Below are 17,971 nucleotides of genomic sequence, written 5' to 3' on the forward strand. Positions count from 1 at the left end.
ATGAAGAAGAGACGCAGAGGTGAGTATCTGGGGAGGGACTAGGCCAGCACTGGCATCTGGCTACTGGGACACATCTTCCCAGAGGAAGGGCTCCTTCCCGCCCAGGGGGCCTCGGGTAAGGTGAGCCACAGTCCCGTCTTGGCTGGACCCCACCTTCCCATGCCTTGACCTGGGGCCTCTGGGGCCTACTTCTCCCCTGCACCTCAGCCTTCCTGTTAGCTTCTGGCATGGAGTCACAAATTTTAGATGCCTTAAGGGAGCAGAAACTCAAAAGACTAAAAGTGCAGGTTCCCCAGCAGAGAGGAGCAGGCCTGTGGTGAGGGTGGAGCGCACGCCTGCTGACAGTTGTTCAGATCCACCCCAAACCCAGCCTGGGGGACTGCAGGCCTGGGGGACAGGCCCAGCCTCCGAGCGTGCAACTCTGCCTTTCAGGCAGCAGAGGGCAGAAGACCAAGCGATCACCATCGGCAAAGAGAACATCCAGGTGACCAGGGCGGAGGTCACTCCTCCAAGCTAGTGCTTCCAGAATCTCCCAGAGAGAGGGCTGTGGGAAGAGGCTGGCAGGGGGCTGGTCCTGGGAGGTGAAGCTGTGCACCCACAGGTCTGGTCCCAGGTGCCCTGGAGTCAAAACACTCAAATGGGCTGGACCCCTCAGCCCTGTCTTCTCCTCACCTCCAAGGCCTCCACAGAAGCCTCAAAGACTGCTCACGCAAGACCCAGGACAGGAGCAGACCGGCAGAACCCAGAAGGGAAGGTTGCAACAATGTGCTACCTTCCTGACCCAGAAGGAACCAGCTGCCGCCTTGGCCACAGGGGCTAAGCAGGCTTCCCAGAGGACCAGACAGTTCAAGGGCCTTGAGGCCATCCACACAGTACAGTCAGACCCTCAGACCCGGTCTCAGAGGTGAGGGCAGGGACCAGGACCAGGGCTGGGGTGCTGGGTCGAAAAGCCTGCCTGACTCTGGCATCGCTCAGCAGCAGATGCAAAGACCTTTTCACTCTCTTCCCCCTGCCAGAGGCAGCTTTGCAGACAAGAACCTGCTTCCCCTGACAGCACGGCAGCTGGCAGGTGAGGGCCTCAGGACTGGGAGCAGGGAGGAAAACTAGGGTGTGCTCAGAGAAGAAGAGGTTGGAGACACAGCAGAAGCCAGTGACTGTACTGTAACCTCTCCATGCCGGTCTAATTTGCTCATTTCTGCAATCCCAGGGATTATGGCTCTGTGCATGTGTGTGCGTGTGTGTACGTGTGTGTGTGTGTGTATGTGTATGTGAAGAAGGGAGGGAGGGCTTGTTGGATAGCAAGGTATGTGGATAGTGGATGGAGAGATGGTAGATGGATGTACAGGATGAAAGGAAGAAGGGAAACTGGAAGAAACAATGGGAAAAAAGGATCTGAAGTCCCTGCCCCTCTGGGGTTCAGGGCTGTGGGAGTAGAGGTGGAAGGAACCACTTCTACATTTGGGGGCCCCAGTGTCCCTACAAAGATCATGCTCTGATATTGCCAGGGGTCCCTCAAAGCAGAATCATTCTATTCATCAATAGTTGTCAGTGCCTGCTACAGGCCAGGTTGCCAGCAGGGCTCCTGAAGCCTCCAGACATTGGAGCTATAGAGCCAGACCACCCGAATCGAAAGCCCAGCATGGCCCCTATGGGTAGTGTGGTCTTGGACACAGAGTTTTTAACACTTTTTGAACATGAGAACCGAACAGACACTTAACAGGTACCAACACACAGCAACCACTGTTCTTTACCTGAAGTTATAATGCCCAGGGAATCAGTGAACCCAAGTCTTCAGTCTCATCTGAGCTAGAGTGGGTGAATCTCAGGGTTTCTGTGCATGGGTTCACCTTGCCTGCCTGCCCCCTCCCCACCCCCAGCATTCCAGGATGTCTTCAAACTGTTCAGCTCCAGCCCAACAGGCTCCGTGGACATGCGCAGTATGAAAGCTGCCCTGTGCAGTGTGGGTGTCCAGCTGAGCCCTCAGGAGATGTGTGAGGCTCTGCGGCAGGCGGACTTGGATGGTGGGTGACCCTGTCCCTACCCTCATGACCTCTCCCACCTCTAGCCTTGAAGAATGCCTCCACTGCCCACAAAATCCCTGGTCTCATCCTTTTCTAAAGTCCCCTCTTCCCAGAAGCCTGTCCTGATCACCACACCTAGCCCCTCACCCCTAAACATTTCTGCGGTGATAATCCTCATCCTGACTTGGGGCTCCCACACAGCAAGGGCTCTTTCTCCCTGACTTGACCTCAGAAAATGCTTGGCCAGAGGCAGGACTGGACATTCTGATGCCTAGAACTGCTGGCAAGCCTTCTACAGGGGGTCAGGCACCTACAGCACCCCCTCCTCTCTCTCTTCCCAGGTGATGGAACCGTAAGCTTCAAAGACTTCCTGGGTGTCCTCACTGACAGCCACCGCCTGGCTCAGTGCTTGGGTGAGGGGCAAGGCTGGTGGGGCAGGAGTGGGTGGGCCTGGCCTGGGGAAGGCTCTTCCTTACCTTCCCCCATGTTCTCTGCCCCTAGGCAAGGTGAGGAACAGCTGGGCCTATGACCCCCAGGGCTTGCAAACCCTCTTCTTAGAGATGCTGTTCAAGCTGATGAGTCTGGGCTATGTGCCCTTCAAGTCGGTACGGGAGGTGATGAGGTGTGCACAACTGGACCCAGCTTCGAGGCCCAAGATAGGGGGAGCAGACTGCCCGGTTCAGGAGTCCCCAGATGTCCCTGCCCCAGAGAGGAGAGCCTGAATTTTGGGTCAGTTTCCTGGGTGCCGAGTTGCCCCCGATCAGATTCCTGTCCCACTTTAGTTTTCTCGAGGGTGAGATGAAGAGGACTGGGGGGAGACGCTGTCTGAGGCGGCTGCCCACTTTTCTCCTTCAAGCTACTACTCCAAGAAGCAGCGGTCTCTGCGGCTCAACGCAAGCTGGAAAGGTCGGTCCCGCAGCCACGGCCGCAGCGGGCGCTCTCACGCGGGCCTCGCGTTCTTCTGCCAGGCTGCGCGCCTCATCGGCCTCTCCAATGCCGAGCTGGCGCGTTCGCTGCACGGACTGCACAAAGCGGGTGCGCCCGGGGCTGGGCGGGGACCCGCGGGACTGGGGACTCTCTCTCACAATCGGTTTTCAGGAAGGGCCCCTCCTTTTCCTTCTACCCGCTTCCTCGCCCCAGGAGCGTGCAGCCCCTACTCCCAGATACCTAGCCTGAACGGGGGGACGCAGCCAGAATCCCACACGCAGAGCCGAACTCCGCGCCCAGACGTCCGACTTCCCAAGTCGTACCAGCCCAGTCGCCCCAAGCACGCGCCCAAGAGCGGGCGGCTCAGCCAAGGTGAAAGTCGACACAGGCAGGGCCAGCGGGCGGGGCCGGGTTATGTAGATAAGGGGCAGGGCATGTGATGGTGGGGCGGGACCAAGAGGATAGAGGCGGGGCAGACAGAGCGGGAACCCGACAGATAAATGGGACAGACGGGCGGGGAGAGGAGGGACGGGTAGAGTGGAAGCAGAACTACAAGAAATTGGGACCTGACCGGGAGAGATGCAATAAGGGATCACTCTTCTTGCCATCTCCTGTTTGACCACTTCCAATTTACCTTGATTCACGGACCTAACATTGCAGGTTCCTATGCGATATTGTTCTTTACAGCACGACTAAGGATCGACTAAGGATAGGGCGGGGCATAAGAAAAAGGGGCGGGGGACCCAGGTAGGAGGCAGGACTGGTGGAAATGGGCCGGCAGAAAGGTGGACTTAGGTGGAACTAACCCTGCGTCTCTAATCCGAGCCGCAAGCTTGACCCTCCGTACGCCCCCTCCGCGCTTCCGCAGGGTTCGCCAGCCAGCTACTAGGGTGTATGTGCCCTTCGAAACTGGCTCCCTCTCCCCCAACTCTGATCCAGAAGCTACCCTTCTCCCCCTCTCCGGCCTATTTGCAGAGACCTGCTACGAAGAAATTGTACAAATACAAATAAAGTGTTTGCTGAGCGAAACAGGCAGCTCGTAGTGGGGGCGGGCATGGAGCGGACACGGATCTTTTGCAAACGTCTTTATTAATCTTGTATAAAAATAAGGTCCATGGAGAGTCCTCGGAGCTGGGTCGGGGTGGGCAGAGTGGAAGGGGAGCGAGGTTACCCTTTACATAAGTTACAGGCTGGGCTCCCCCTGAGGCTAAATATGGCTGTTGGGGGAAGAGGGGTGCTGCAAGCAGCATTTGGGGGGAGGGGCCAGAGATCCTCCCCCTGTGGCAAGATGAGGGGTGTCCCTGCCCATTCGAGGGGCGCCCAGGGATGGGGACCTTGGTGAAGGAGGCTGCCCGGCCCAGCCGAGCTGAGTCCCACCTTCCTTGAGTCCCGGATTGCCCCTCCCCGCCCCCGGCTCCCAGGCCTCGCAGTCCATCTGCAGAAATAGTGACTACAGCGAGAGGTCGGAAGTGACCTGCAGCGGGGGTCCCGGTGGGCGCCGACGAGCGCTACGCCGGCCTGTGTCTGCGCGGATGTAGGGCTGGTTCCGTAGATCTGGCGGTGGAGAGGAGAGACATTTACTTTTCAGGGGGTCTGCCCAGGCTTGGGACACCACTCCAGGGCACAGGCCTCACCCCTCCAGGTTGTGTGCACGTGAGAGGGAGCCTGTTTGTTTATCAGACCTCCTTCCAACACACCCCAGCCCGGTGCCTGGCCCAGGGGAGGGCAGCATAATTCAGACCCCCCAGGAGCCCGCAGTGCTGTGAGCAGCCACTGGGATCCGAGGCCAGGCTGGTGGGTACCTGGGGGCTAGAGGGGGATCTCCTCTCCCAGGCTGGCCTCATAGAGGAGCCTGGACGTCCTCTTGCCGGTGCGAGCAGTGAAGGGCACCGTCTTGAGCACTGAGGGTTGGAAGGAAGGAGCCAGGAGAGAAAGGAAAAAGGGAAAAAGACAGAAAAAGTAGCAACGAGGCAGTGAGGCAGACAGATCCTGACCCCCCCAGGGTTGGGGGGTGGATGGAACACAGTGTAGGACAGACCCAGGACAGGACAGCGCCTGCCAAGCCCCCACCTGTGATGATATCTTCAATGGCCCCATCACGGTCACTCTCATAGATGAGTGGCTCTTTCTGCTGCTTCCGTTTTAGCTCAGAGATGAGGTCCATCTGTTGCCGCCGGACCTTGGGAGGGGACTGGGGGGCAGGGCGAGGGTATATAACTCCAGCTCCAGGATCCTCTGTCCCCCTGTGCCACTAAACCCTAAACCACCTGCCTGGTCCCCCACAATAACAGCTGGCATGAGGAAAAGGAACCCATTCCCCACCACAGGCTACAGAGGCATCCTGGCCTTGGGCAGGGTCAGTCCATAAAAACGAGGATGCAGAGGAGGACCAGATCTTTGGGATGAAGATACCGAGCATCAGCATTGCTGAATCCCAGTACCAAGTTCAACAATAGTTGCCTACCTTGGGTGCTTGGGGCACCCCTTTCCCCACAGTGTCGGTGCCTGCCTCCTGGGCAGCTGCTTCCTTCTTCCACTGTTCCACCTCCTGCTCAGCTTTCTGAGGAGCCAAGGTGGGTCTGCATGAGGGGAGTCATCCCTTCCCCAGCCCACCCCCAGCAGAAATAGCCCCCACACCTCCCACTGCCCATGTGGAGAGGCTGCAATGCCCCGCATGGGTCCCAGCCTGCCCATCAAACAAACATACCTTATAGGCTTTGATGAAGCGACTAAAGAGGGAGAAGAACATGGAGGGGGATGTGGTCTTGGGGTTCTCTCCGAAGTACTCCACCACAGACTCGTAGGCTTCCTGCGGGCACAGGCTGTCAGCCTCACCAGCCCAGACCCCTCAGGCCCTGACCATTGCTCTCTACCTGCTAGGACATTGGCCACTTCATCTCTCCTCCTCCAGGCAGGTGGCTGCCACCTCCTGTGCCATCCCCTAAGGTGTTCTTGCCGGGTCACAGGGCTCCAGGCCTTGGCTACACAACCCTACCTAGGTGGTCCTTCGCCCCTACCGCAGCCTCCCTGCCTCCCTGGCCGGGGGCCAGCCCCAGCCCACCTGAGCTGTCTTGCTGTCTGCCAGCAGTTTATCCATGACAGGTGAGTTGACCCTCAGGAATTCCTTGAGCACCACGCAGTCATCCTGCCTCACAAACTCCCGCTGGGTCAACTCCAGGCCTCGCTGCAGGGAGCGGACATCCCCCAGCACGCTGTCCAGGGACACTGAGTGGGAGGTGGGACAGTAGAGAAGCAAAGAATCAGAGAGGCAGCATTCCCGTCCCATTATGTCCTGAGCTCCCCTGGCTCTCTCCCAACCTGTATCCATCCCCAGGGCTGAACCCCACCCCCCACCCATACCTGAGCCAGCCTTGTCCAGAAAGTGCAGGTCGCTGTGGAAACCTGTGAGCTGTGGGTACTTTTCAGCAATGACTTTCACCAGGTAATGCAGCAGCGTCTGCTTGCGGTCAGTCGACTTCATCTCCAACAGCTGCAGTGAGGACCTGCTGTAAGCCACATACCCCCAGCCATCCCCCATCCTGCAGGTCAGGGGGCCCCCTCCTTCCCCGCTTCCTTACCGCATCCAGACTCTGAAGCCGGAAGCCATAGGCTGCTCCACGCTTGCTGCTGTTCATGTAGTTGCCAAAAGCCAGGACAATCTGCAAGAGGTGGGACAGGTGGGTGGTGGGGAGCTCAGCCAGGTGCCGGGGCTGAGGAAACCCCCTAAAGTATAAATTACACAAGAAGACAAGGGGACTAGGAACAAGCCACTCAGCAGCCACCACACTCCTGCATGGACGCCTCAGGTCCGTGACGCACATATACACGTGTTTAACACATGTGCACAGCTAACACCATGGCACACCCAATTTGGTCATCTGCTGTGCTGTGCTTGGTCACTCAGTCATGTCTGACTCTTTTCGACCCCATGGACTATAACCCCCCAGGCTCCTCTGCCCATGGAATTTTCCCAGGCAAGAACATTGGAGCAGGTTGCCATTTCCTACTCCAGGGGATCTTCCTGACTCAGGGATCAAACCCACGTCTCTTGCGTTTCCTGCATTGGCAGGCAGATTCTTTACCACCTAGCCACCTATTCCTACTCAAGTCTGTGCTGCTCACACCTCATCTGAGGCTGTGGGGTCAATGCCCCTCTCAGCCATTTCTATTGGTTCTCAGACAATAGAGGCTCTGCTAATGAACCCTCAGGCAGGGTGTGAGGTGGGCTGTTGGAATGTGGCCCTCAACCCCACCTTAGCATTGTCGTCCTGAGCCTGGACGCAGCACCACCAAAAACTATGTAAACACAAACGACAACAAAATCAACAACAACAAAGCTACTGTGACCGCCATGACCACCAAAAGTGAGAAGTGAGAACCCTACAGTGGGTGCAGCCCAGGGTCACAGGGCAGGGCCTGGGTCTCCCTCTCACACAACCCAGAACACACAAGCCATCATGGGTGGTCTCTTGCCTCCTAGGCCCTTGCCCTAGGGTCTCACCTCCAGGATCTGGCGGAGTTTGTCCGAGGACTTGATGGACATTGAGGCCGCAATGATGGCATTCAGTTGCTGGGGGAGGGATGGGGGAGGCATGGTAAGTTGGGGCAGGAGCAAGGGGGAAGCTGGTAGGAGGCTCTAGAACTCTCAGATGCCTTCTCGGAGACCAGGCTGCCAACTGCCTCCTCCCCCATCCCAGCCCAGGCCACACCACCCTGCCAGCCCGCGCACACCGGCATGAGCATCTGGGCAGTGTCTGGGAAGTTGCCCAGGAAGGTGAGTGTGTTCATGCGCTCGGGCAGGCGGGGGATGCGGCTGAAGCGCAGCATGAAGCGGTCCTCCTCTGACAGCTCCTCTATCGGTCGCTGCTCCCGCTCGAAACGAGTGATGAGGCTGCGCTCATACTCTGTGGGCAGGAAGCGGGTCAGCAGCTCCAAGAAGTCCAGGCCAAGGGTCTGCAGGTCATACCTGTGAGGGGAGGGGTCGGCATCACTCCACACCCACCAGTTCTTGAGAGCAGGACTACCCCTACCCCATCACTTGATCAAATAAATGAACTTAAGTATTTGCTGTTACCAACAGCTTAAGAGAATAAGAGATAAGAGTCAGAGGAAGTTGGAAGCTAGGAAGCCTAGAATCCCAGACATATATCAGTGAGATACCCAAGCTGTAAATGCCTGAGCCTGAGTGCAAGGAAGCAAGAAGACAAAAGGAACATCTCCATCTGGGCATGGAATCACAGTATGACCTCAGTTTTCTTAACCTGAAATTGGGAACACAGTTTCCTCCTCTACCCTCTGACCAGCGTTGGTATGAAACTTGATAGATACTGTCCCATAGCTGGACTCTTTTACTAGGATCTGCCCAACAACCCCGTCCTAGCGAGGGGCTGGGCTGCCCACAAGCCCAGGGCAGAGGCACTCACGTCTCGATGGCCTGGCAGATGCGATCTGCCCCCAGGTTGCCCTTGCGCAGAGTGATGGCCAGGTTCTTGGCCCGGTTGGCCTCGATGAGCGTGGCTTTGCTGGGGGCCTTCTGGGCTGCCTTACTCTTGAGAGCACTAAGGTCTACGCTGGGACCTTGGGACTTAGTCTTGAACTGCTCCTCGAAGTCACTCATGTCCAGCTCCTAGGGATGCAGGGAGAGGAGGTGGCGCTGGGTGGGGCCGGAGTCTGGTGCCATCCTGGATGAACACTGTGCTCTGTGCTAGAGCCATCTACCCAGCCCTGACCAAACCATCAGCAGAGAGACAAAACAGTCAGTACTCGACCTGATCACAGGCCTTGATGGAGGAAATGGGGGAAGCAGATGAAGCAAGAGCAGCACCCCACCCAGGGGACCTAGACTCTAAGCTGTTTCAGCTGAAGGAAGAGCTCAACTCGCCAGGGTTAAAAAGAGAAAAAGGACATTCCAGGCAGAGGGACAGCATGAGCAACAGCCTGGAGGCAACAGAACACATCCCTTTTAGAAAACTGAAAGTGAGGCCCTGGGTGTCTGAGGGAAGGTGGTGAGCGAGGCGCCTGAGAGGAGGAGAGGCCAGGCTTAGGGGAGGTTGAGCCCCTCTACAGGGATGCAGGGAAAGTCTCCAGGGGAATCAGGACACACTGCCTACTAGATGCACTAAACCAGTTTGGTTTAACCCCCATTCCTGGGCCTCCATGCCCTTCTCTGTAAAATGGGTAGAGGAGGTGACCACCCCCCATGCCCAGCATGATCCAGGAAGGTCCCTTCCTCCTCCGGTGCCCACACTGGCAGCAAGGCAGAGCCACACTCACCTGTAGCACCTTCTCATCATTGAGCTCAGTGAAGACAGTGCCTGTGATCTGGTTGGGTTTCAGGGCTACCCAGTTTAAGAGTGGCATTCTGAACTTGGTCTGGATGGGTTTCTTGGCCTTCACTCCTGAGACAGAGGGAGTGAGTGATCACTGGGACAGTAGGTGGTGGGACGGCTGGAAGGAACCCTACCGGGTCCAACGAGGACAGACAAGGCAAGCCGGAGGCCCACAGACAGAAGGTCCTGGAGGACAGTGAAACCAGAGCCCCTCCCTCTATCCTCCCTTCCCTTGCCCCTCTGCCCTGGGCAGTCCACTCACCTGGGCCCATCTCTGAGTCAGGCCCTGCTTGAGCATCAGTGGGACCTCCCGGAGGCGGCGGGGGCGGCGGAGGAACCTGCCCGTCCGCGCCGGGAGGCGGCGGGGGCGGCGGGGGCGGGGGCGGCTGGTCGCCTGGCAGCGGCGGCGGGGGCGGGGGCTCGGGGCTGCCTGGGAGGGGCGGGGCCAGAGGGGGAGCCAGGGGTGGGGCTTCCTGCTGGGAGGGGACACCAGGCAGTGGGAGCAGTGGCGGTGGGGGTGGAGGTGGCGGGGGCGGGGGCGGTGCCGCTCCAGGGGCCGGCTCTGCTGCTCCAGGAGCCGGCTCTGCTACAGGTGGGAGTTCCGAGGCTAGAACCGGGGACCGAGCGGGAAGAAGGTGGTATCAATTTCACCTCCCCGCCCTGCGCATGCGCACTGGGCCCCCCGCGGCCCATCCGCACCTGAGCCACGCCCGCAACCAAAACCTACTTCTTCCACCTCTCCCGGCCTGAGACGTCCCCAGGCTTCCCCTGCAGCCCCCCTTTCCTACTCGCCTTCCCCGCCAGCCTGAAGCTCCTGCACACCTGGGCTGGGGGAGCCGGTAGGCGCCCCCGGAGTCGGGGCATCACTGCCGCTCGGAGTTGCCACAGCGACCGGGAGAATCTCGATGGAGACAGCATCCCCGGGCCCCCTCAGGATACGGATTAACCCCTTCTCCTCCAGCTCCTCCACCTTCAGCTCTAGGGCCGACGGCCGCGCCGGGGCAGGGGCAGGCACTTTCTCGGGCTCAGAGGGACGTCTGGAGGTGCCCAATGGGGTCGACTCGCTGAAGCGCTCCTGCGAGCCCCGGGGGAGGGGTTAGGAACCACCGGCAAGCCTGGCACGGAGCCCCCATTCTCTTGCCGGGGTGGAGGGACGTGTCAAGCCTAGAAGCCCCCAGATGGTCTGTTCTTGGGAGTCCGGCCCACCCCTTGTTCCCGCCCAACCCACTTCCCCGCGACCTCACCCGCAGGGTCTCCAACTCCTTTCGGGCCTGGCTTAGCTGCTTCTCCAGCTCCGCGATCTTGGCCATGGATTCGTTCTCCGCGTCCCGAAGCCGCTCTGTGAGCTGTGGCACCAGCACATGGTGAGCTCCCACCCGCAGCCGGGCACTGGCACGGCCGCTGAGGGGGTGGCACCAGGCATGCCTGCCTGCAGGGCTGGGGGAGGCTTCCGGATATGCTTAGCCCTGGGGGAGCCTGGCACTTGAACCCAAGTAGGGGAAGTCCTGAGAGCACTAAAGTTCTCTCAGGAGGGGGAGCCAAGACACCACTGATGGAGGAGGGAGATGGAGAGGAGACTGGGCTGGCAGGGGGCCCCAGGCACCCAGCTCCACCCAAATCAGGGCCTGCTGTCTGAGCCCCTGGAGGAGAGGGGACCTGCCTTCCTCAGAGGTCCAGCCCAGGGAAGGAGCTCAATGAACATTCATTCAGCTGCTGCTGCTGCTGCTAAGTCGCTCCAGTCGTGCCGAGGCACCCAAAAGATTCAGGTCAAACCCAGGGGAGGAGCTCAATGAACATTCATTGAGAGAGACACCCAAAGGATTCAGGTCAAACTCAGGGGGCCCCCATTCACACCTAGAACCGGTGCCTGATATCAGCGTGGGGGGCTCTGTGGGCCTGCTCTCTGCCGGTTCAGGGGCAGCTCTCACCAGGGCCACCTGCTCCTGCAGCTCCTCCATGTGCTCCAGCACAGCATTCTTGGTCTCAGTGTCCTCCAGCAGCGCACCCACATCAAAGATGTTGTCCAGGTAGGCCTGAATCTGCACCTGCAGCTTGTCGCTCTCTGTGAGCCGAAGCCTCTGTCCCGCAGATGGAAGGTGCAGGGTAAGGCCTGGTGTGAGGAATCTTTCCAATACCCCTCCCCATTACCACCAGAGCCAAGACAAAGGGGCCTGAGCCGTAGCCCACTTTGGGGTTTTTTTTTTAAATTGAGATATAATTTATATACCATAAAATTCACTCTTTTAAAGTGTACAATAGTTTTTAGTATATTCACAATGTCGTGCAAACCTTCACCACTACCTCATTCCAGAACATCACCCCCAAAAGAAACCTTATCCCCATTAGCAGCCACTCCCCCATCCTCTCCTCTTCTAGGCAACCACCAATCTATCGCTACTGGACTTACCTATTACAGACATTTCATTTTAGGGAATCATACACTATATGGCTTTTGTGTCTGGCTTCTTTCACTGAGCATAATAGCATAAAGTTTTCAAGGCCCATCCCTACTGTACCATGTATCAGTACTTTGTTCTTTTTTGTGGCTGAATAATATTCCATGGAATGGACATATCACCCTCGCCTGCTTTTCACTTTTTGTTGATTCTGGGTTTCAAAAATCCAGTTCCAAAGGCCCTGCTCATCTTGGGAAGCCTCACAAAGAAATCAGAAGAAAGCTACAGCTTGTCTGCTCAGGCCAAACCAGGAAGTACCAAGCCCCTCTGCCCACCTTCCCCAGAGCAAGGAACTCTCCCATGACCCAGACCCATACAGCAAGAGCCAGTTCCTGCTTTGGCTCAGACTCTGTGCTCCCCATTGTGTCCCAGAGCCAGACCCAGGGCCTCCCAGAGCCTGTTCTAGAGCCGACAACAACCGCTCCATGATCTGGGTGCCTATTTTGCAGCAGGAACCTCCCTACACATTTATAGTCTTTATTATTTCTGTGGTTCTCCTATTTTACAGATGCTAACCACTGAGGCATACTCTGCAGCAGGCAAGTGGTTAAGTCCTGGGGTTGGGGTTGGGGTGGGGGTGCAGGGCTAACCTCCAAGTACAGGTCCAGGCCCAGGTGCGTGAACTCATATTGCAGGAAGACACGGAAGTTCATGTTCTCCACTGAATGTACCACAATGTTGATGAACTGCATGCAGGCCACCTGCGGGGGTGGGGGTGGGGGGGCAGTGAGCAGGTCTATGATCCTCTTGGTGGGGGGTTCTCAGTGACTTCCACCCCCTAATTTATCCCCAAGTCCCCCACCCTTGCTCTATTTCTCACCCCACTAATCAGGCTGTGTCCCATACGTATTTTCCCTCACACCCCTTCCTCCCAGCCTCCCTCTTGCTGACATCCACCCCTCCTCCACCAACCACTCAGTCCTCATACTTGGCAGGAGCTTAGCCCAGATCCCAGATCCCAGGCTCTTAGTTGCTCCTGGCACCCGAGGGTAGCCCAGCCCAGGCCTGAGCTCACCATGAAGTCGATGTTGCTGTCCTCGTTCCGGAAATACTCCATTAGCTTTTCAAAGCGGTGCTGCTCTCCACATACCTGGGTGGGAGGAATGGCTGTCACTGAGGTCCCAGGGACATACCACCTAAGCCGTCTTCCAGCTGCCCACCCCCTTATGCCTCTATGGGCTCCTCTCAGATTAAATCTAAGTCAGGCCACGTCCTTCTTCTCAAAACCTCTCACCCCTCTTGATCTCTCACAGCCCTCCCCAACACTGACTCCATTCTGGCCACTCTGGCATCCTAGAACATTCCTACCTCAGGGCCTTTGCACTTGCTATTCCACCTGCCTGATGAGCTCTTACTGAAGACAGCCACCACACAAATCCCTCACTCCCCTCCCAGCTTTGCTCACATCTCACCTTCTCCATGAGGCTTCCCTGACTACCCGGCAACCTCCCAGTTCCCCCTCCCTCTACAGCCTCCCTGGCTTTTTTCCCCCAGAATATTTATCATTCTCTGACACTGTATAATTTGCTTATTTATTGTATCTGTCTTCCCCTGCCTCCTTTGTTTCTTTTGCTCACTGATGTACCCCAACTGCCCACTCTGTGCCTGACACATAGCGGGCCCTCAATAAATATCCATTCAAGGAATGCATGACCATATGCTGCCTTATGCATCATACTCTCATGCAGTTACTTCTCATGAGCCTGTTAACCAGAGTCGGTGACTCTGAGATGTATGGATCAAGGCCAGTTTGGATCTGGCAAAACTGAAGGTCAGAGGTTCAGCAAGTCCCCGTAATTGTCCCTGTCACCCTGGACAGTGCCCCTGTGTGACCCTGTACCTTCCCTTTAGATGAGGAAACCACCCCCCCAAATACCTACCCAGCATCCCCCCCAAATACCTACCCAGCATTCCCCCCCCAAAACCTACCCAGCATCTCTAGCTGCCCCCAGCAGAGGCTATACCTGCCAGCAACAGGGCTCCAGGCAAGTACATGTTAGGTGGGGGCTCCATTACCTCCTTGAAGTTGTCAAAGGCGGAAAGGATGATATCGTGTCCTCCTCGCACCAGGCAAACAGCCGCCAGCAGCTCCAACACCAGAGCCTTGGTTCTGGGGAGAGAAGAGGCAGGTGGTCCCTGGAGAACAGGCAGGCCCCACAGCAAAGGTGGACATGGGCCTGGCTAGGGAGGAGGACAGGGAAGCTGATGGGTAGTGGTCCTGAGAACTGGGGGACTGAGTAGGCAAGGGGTTAAGTAGGAGGAGAATCTAGACACGGAGAAAGATTAGGGGCCGGGACCTCACCTGGGGTTCTTGTTGTTGAGACTCAGAGCAATCTCATTGACACAGGCTGGGTGGTTCATGACGAGGCTGAAGCCGGACTAGGAAGAAAGGAGAGTTCAGCTCCTCTGGGCAGACCCCAAGGACTGCCAGCACCCTCCTGTCCCGTGCCTCTGGCATGGTGAGCGCCATGCCATCCAGGTATCTCAGTGCCCTAGGAAGTTCTTTGTTGTTTTTTTTTTTTTTTGCCTGTGCCGGTGGTTTGTAGGATCTTGGTTTCCTGACCAGGGATGGAACCTGGGGCCCCAGAACTAAGAGCATGGATTCCTAACCACTGAAGCATCAGGGAATTCCCAGGAAGTTCTTTATATCCAACCACAGCCTCTTCAGTGGCAGCCAAAGCCTGGCCCCTTTTTTAAAATACCTTTGTCTGTTCAAAACCCAGTGTCAAGACTCAGCATCTTGGACACAGTGAGTCCTGAGAGGCCCGCTGAGTGAGGAAGGACTCGGTTCACCAATCACCCCTCCAAACGAAATAACCCAGACGCTGCTCTCCCGCGGATGTCTAGCCTTTCTTGATGGGGGTGCCTATGCCCCCATGTAGGGTATGTCCACAGCCCTAGCCATGTCCAGGGTATTCTAGGCGACCTGGCTAAGAGGCGACAGAAATCTGTGCTTCTCCTCTTAAGACTCAAGCTAACAGCCCATCCCCAGGATTCTACTGGGGGCAGGGTGGGGGACAGTTGGTTCCAGAACCCCAGCAGTTTAGGCAGTCCCCAGGGAGGACAGTCAGTGCCCATGCCCCAGGCCTGCTGGCCAACCTGGTAGTTCATGATGGCACGCAGACACATGATACAGACGTGGACGTCGTCCTTCTGGCTGACGATGCGGGAATTCCTCAGGGCTTTCTTGCTGTGAGCCGGGGTCAACCTGGGTGGGTGGGGAGGAGGCAGCAAGGGTCAGAATCCCAAACCCTTCCTGTTCCCCCACCACTCAGATGGCTTCCTGCCCACCCAACCAAAGAGGCTGGCTGAAGGCAGGAAGTCCTCCTCAGTCCTTAGGCCTGGTGCTTGGTATTTTGGGGGCAGTTTAAGGGGAGAGTCAGGGAAATAGACTCCTAACAGTGACTTGGTGGCATTAAAAAGAGTTGCTGTATCATACTACTACTACTAAGTCACTTCAGTCGTGTCCAACTCTGTGTGACCCCATAGATGGCAGCCCACAGGCCCCGCCGTCCCTGGGATTCTCCAGGCAAGAACACTGGAGTGGGTTGCCATTTCCTCCTCCAATGCATGAAAGTGAAAAGTGAAAGTGAAGTTGTTCAGTCATATCCAACTCTTAGCAACCCCATGGACTGCAGCCTACCAGGCTCCTCCATCCATGGGATTTTCCAGGCAAGAGTACTGGAGTGGGTTGCCATTGCCTTCTCCGAGATTACCTGTAAATTCTATCTAAAGAAAATTTTAAAGTGGCTTTCCTCTACCTTCAGGTGCTCAAAAGTTACATTTTAAAATTTATTACTTAATCTAAATCTTCAAACTGTTGTTAGCAGAAAATCTTCAGAGAAATCTGTGAAGCTGTTTTGGTGGTAAGGGACCTAGAGCCCTGAAGCCTCCTTTCCCAACAGACCCCGCTGCTGCTGCTAAGTCGCGTCAGTCGTGTCCGACTCTGTGCGACCCCATAGACGGCAGCCCACCAGGCTCCCCCGTCCCTGGGATTCTATGGAGAGCTTATAGAAGGCAAAGACCTCCAAAGCTTGTAAACGGCAATGAAAATGATCTCCACAAGGTGGCGCTCATAGCCACAAAGGGTTTATCTTCCATCTTGCGAATTCAGACTGTCTTGAGTCAAATCCCAGCTCAGGGTTTGCAAGGTAAATTACTTAATCTCCCTGGGCCTGTTTCCTCTTTTGTAAAATAATAATAGTAATAACAGCACCTTCCTGATAAGGTTATTGGGTCTATGAAATGAGTTTAGAACAGTGCCTGGCACAAAATAAGTGCTATATGAATGTGCTCACTGATTTCTTTGATAAAAGATAGGCAATTTTTTTCCCTTGTCACAACCACCAAACTTCCACATTGGGTCCTCAGGACAATTCTATCCCATTTCCAACATCTGGGAGACCCCACTCCTCCCTCTGCCTGCCACATTCCCGTCACCGCTCAAATGCCTCTGAGTCTTTGCTCATGCTATTCCTTCTGCCTGGAATCCCCTTCCCCATGCCCACCACTGCCTGGAAAGCCTGCAAGACACAGTTCCAGTGTCATCTCTTCTGGGATGCCTTCCTCATGGCCCAGGCAGTGGCCACGTCCCTACTTAGAGTTCACAGTCCTACCTCCATGACAGCCTATCACACACTGTCCCCTACTAGATGGAAGGCTCCCAAGGGCAGTGTCATCTGTCACCTGAGCACCTCCCACCATGCCTGGTACATAGTAAATGCTAAAAAAATGTTAGTTGAATGAATGAATGAACAAAGAAATTGGGGAGGGCTTCCCTAGTGGCTCAGTGGTAAAGAATCATCTGCCTGCCAATGCAAGAGACAAAGGAGACTTGAGTTCGATCTCTGGTCTGGGAAGATCCCATGTGCTATGGAGCAACTAAGCCACAGTGCTACAACTATTGAACCTGTGCTCTAGAGCCCAGGAGTCAACAACTACTGAGCCCAAGAGCCCCAGAGTCCGTGCTCTGCAACAAGAGACGCCACTGCAATGAGAACCCCACACTGCAGCAAAGAATAGCACCAATTCTCATCAACCAGAGAAAAGCCCATGCAGCAACAAAGACCCAGCACAGCCAAAAATAAATAAATAAAAGCTATTAAAAATAAAAAATTGGGGAGCAGGGGTGGACTTCCTTGCTGGTCCAGTGGTTGAGACTCTGTGTTCCTAATGCAAGGGGCCCAGGTTCAACTCCTGGTCAGGGAACTAGATCCCACATGCTATAACTAAGACCTGCCACAGCCAAATAAATAAAAATTTTTAAAAAAAAGAAGAAGAAAGAAAGAAATATATTGTGAGAGTTTGGGTCTTAAGACGAAGTTGGTTTCCTGTCCCAGAGAGGGAAGGGAGGCACCCGGGGTCCACACGAGGGTTCAGGGCCATCTCCCCTCTCCTGCCCTCCCAGCTGGATGTCTTAAGTTAGGGTAGGCTGATGTATCTGAAGCAGCTGAATCCAGGGGTGTCACCTGAGTTGAACACCTCACCCAATCCCACCACCCTGGGAGCTGACCAGGCATGCACCAGCCCCTAGGCAGCTACGTACCGGGGAGAAGGGGGGCACCTGGAGGCCGCATGGGAGAAAACAGGGGGTTAGATGAATACAAGAGGGATCCCCCTGACCCAGAAACCCCCTCCTTATCCCAGACCCCCCCTCAAATTCCAGCCTCTAAGTGCTCACCCCAAAGGCTTCTTGAAACACCCATCTCCTGAGCCCTGTGTGAGGCCCTTACTCTGATCCCCGATGCCAGGCAGTCCTCCCACCACCCCCGGGGCCCAGGTGGAGTACAGCGGAGCAGGCTGAGTACAGCGGTCAGGGGTGAAATCTCCATTCACCCCGCCCCCTGCCACCCCAGCCAAGGCGGGGGCGGGTGAGGGGGGCGGGGGGCCCACTTACTTGATGGTCAGGTGGCGACTCTTGGGCGGGGGCGGCAAGGATGAGGGCGGACCCTTGCTCAGATCTTCCACCGACTGCTCCAGCTGCTTGCTCTTCTCGGAGCCTGGGGCCCCGTTGTCTGTGGTCTCCATATTGTACCTGCGGGGGTTAGAGTGTAGATGGAGGCCAGCCCACCAGGGCCCTTAAGAGAGGGGTGGGGGGCACCGGGGGAGACTGCAGGAGAGACTAGGGGCTGGAGGAGCAACAGCGTGTGTTCTTGACGCAGGGCTGGCCCTAGTAGGTCCCAGCTGGCCATCTCAGGCCCCGTCCCTCCCCGTCCACAGTGGGCCTTCAGGAAGGGGC

At 56.5% G+C, this 17,971-nt stretch overlaps 2 protein-coding genes across 2 annotated transcripts in view; one reads left to right on the forward strand and one right to left on the reverse strand.

The window, feature by feature from the left end:
• Window positions 1-4,027, forward strand: LOC129650799 (spermatogenesis-associated protein 21-like). The gene is given in 12 exon segments (XM_055579605.1): window positions 1-19; window positions 208-316; window positions 433-484; window positions 537-601; window positions 680-904; window positions 1,017-1,069; window positions 1,878-2,021; window positions 2,363-2,434; window positions 2,523-2,643; window positions 2,878-3,056; window positions 3,162-3,326; window positions 3,781-4,027. Coding segments are annotated over 12 exon segments (1,383 nt in total). The 3' UTR covers window positions 3,960-4,027.
• The window catches only part of FMNL1 (formin like 1), a 26,426-nt gene continuing 12,475 nt past the window's right edge, over window positions 4,021-17,971 (reverse strand). Inside the window, exons 6-26 of the mRNA XM_055575652.1 lie at window positions 17,630-17,767; window positions 14,833-14,941; window positions 14,036-14,112; window positions 13,750-13,843; window positions 12,749-12,823; window positions 12,324-12,434; window positions 11,206-11,355; window positions 10,522-10,623; window positions 10,100-10,352; window positions 9,540-9,884; window positions 9,222-9,346; window positions 8,372-8,574; window positions 7,680-7,914; window positions 7,450-7,518; window positions 6,527-6,607; window positions 6,309-6,438; window positions 6,010-6,173; window positions 5,656-5,757; window positions 5,413-5,508; window positions 5,019-5,139; window positions 4,021-4,502 (exon numbers count right to left, since the gene is read on the reverse strand). Of these exons, the coding sequence (XP_055431627.1) occupies window positions 4,399-4,502; window positions 5,019-5,139; window positions 5,413-5,508; window positions 5,656-5,757; window positions 6,010-6,173; window positions 6,309-6,438; window positions 6,527-6,607; window positions 7,450-7,518; window positions 7,680-7,914; window positions 8,372-8,574; window positions 9,222-9,346; window positions 9,540-9,884; window positions 10,100-10,352; window positions 10,522-10,623; window positions 11,206-11,355; window positions 12,324-12,434; window positions 12,749-12,823; window positions 13,750-13,843; window positions 14,036-14,112; window positions 14,833-14,941; window positions 17,630-17,767 (2,884 nt within the window). The 3' untranslated portion in view covers window positions 4,021-4,398. The remainder of the gene's footprint in view (window positions 4,503-5,018; window positions 5,140-5,412; window positions 5,509-5,655; window positions 5,758-6,009; window positions 6,174-6,308; window positions 6,439-6,526; window positions 6,608-7,449; window positions 7,519-7,679; window positions 7,915-8,371; window positions 8,575-9,221; window positions 9,347-9,539; window positions 9,885-10,099; window positions 10,353-10,521; window positions 10,624-11,205; window positions 11,356-12,323; window positions 12,435-12,748; window positions 12,824-13,749; window positions 13,844-14,035; window positions 14,113-14,832; window positions 14,942-17,629; window positions 17,768-17,971) is intronic.

This window comes from Bubalus kerabau, chromosome 4 (genome assembly GCF_029407905.1).
Source record: "Bubalus kerabau isolate K-KA32 ecotype Philippines breed swamp buffalo chromosome 4, PCC_UOA_SB_1v2, whole genome shotgun sequence".
Taxonomy (NCBI): Eukaryota; Metazoa; Chordata; class Mammalia; order Artiodactyla; family Bovidae; genus Bubalus; species Bubalus kerabau.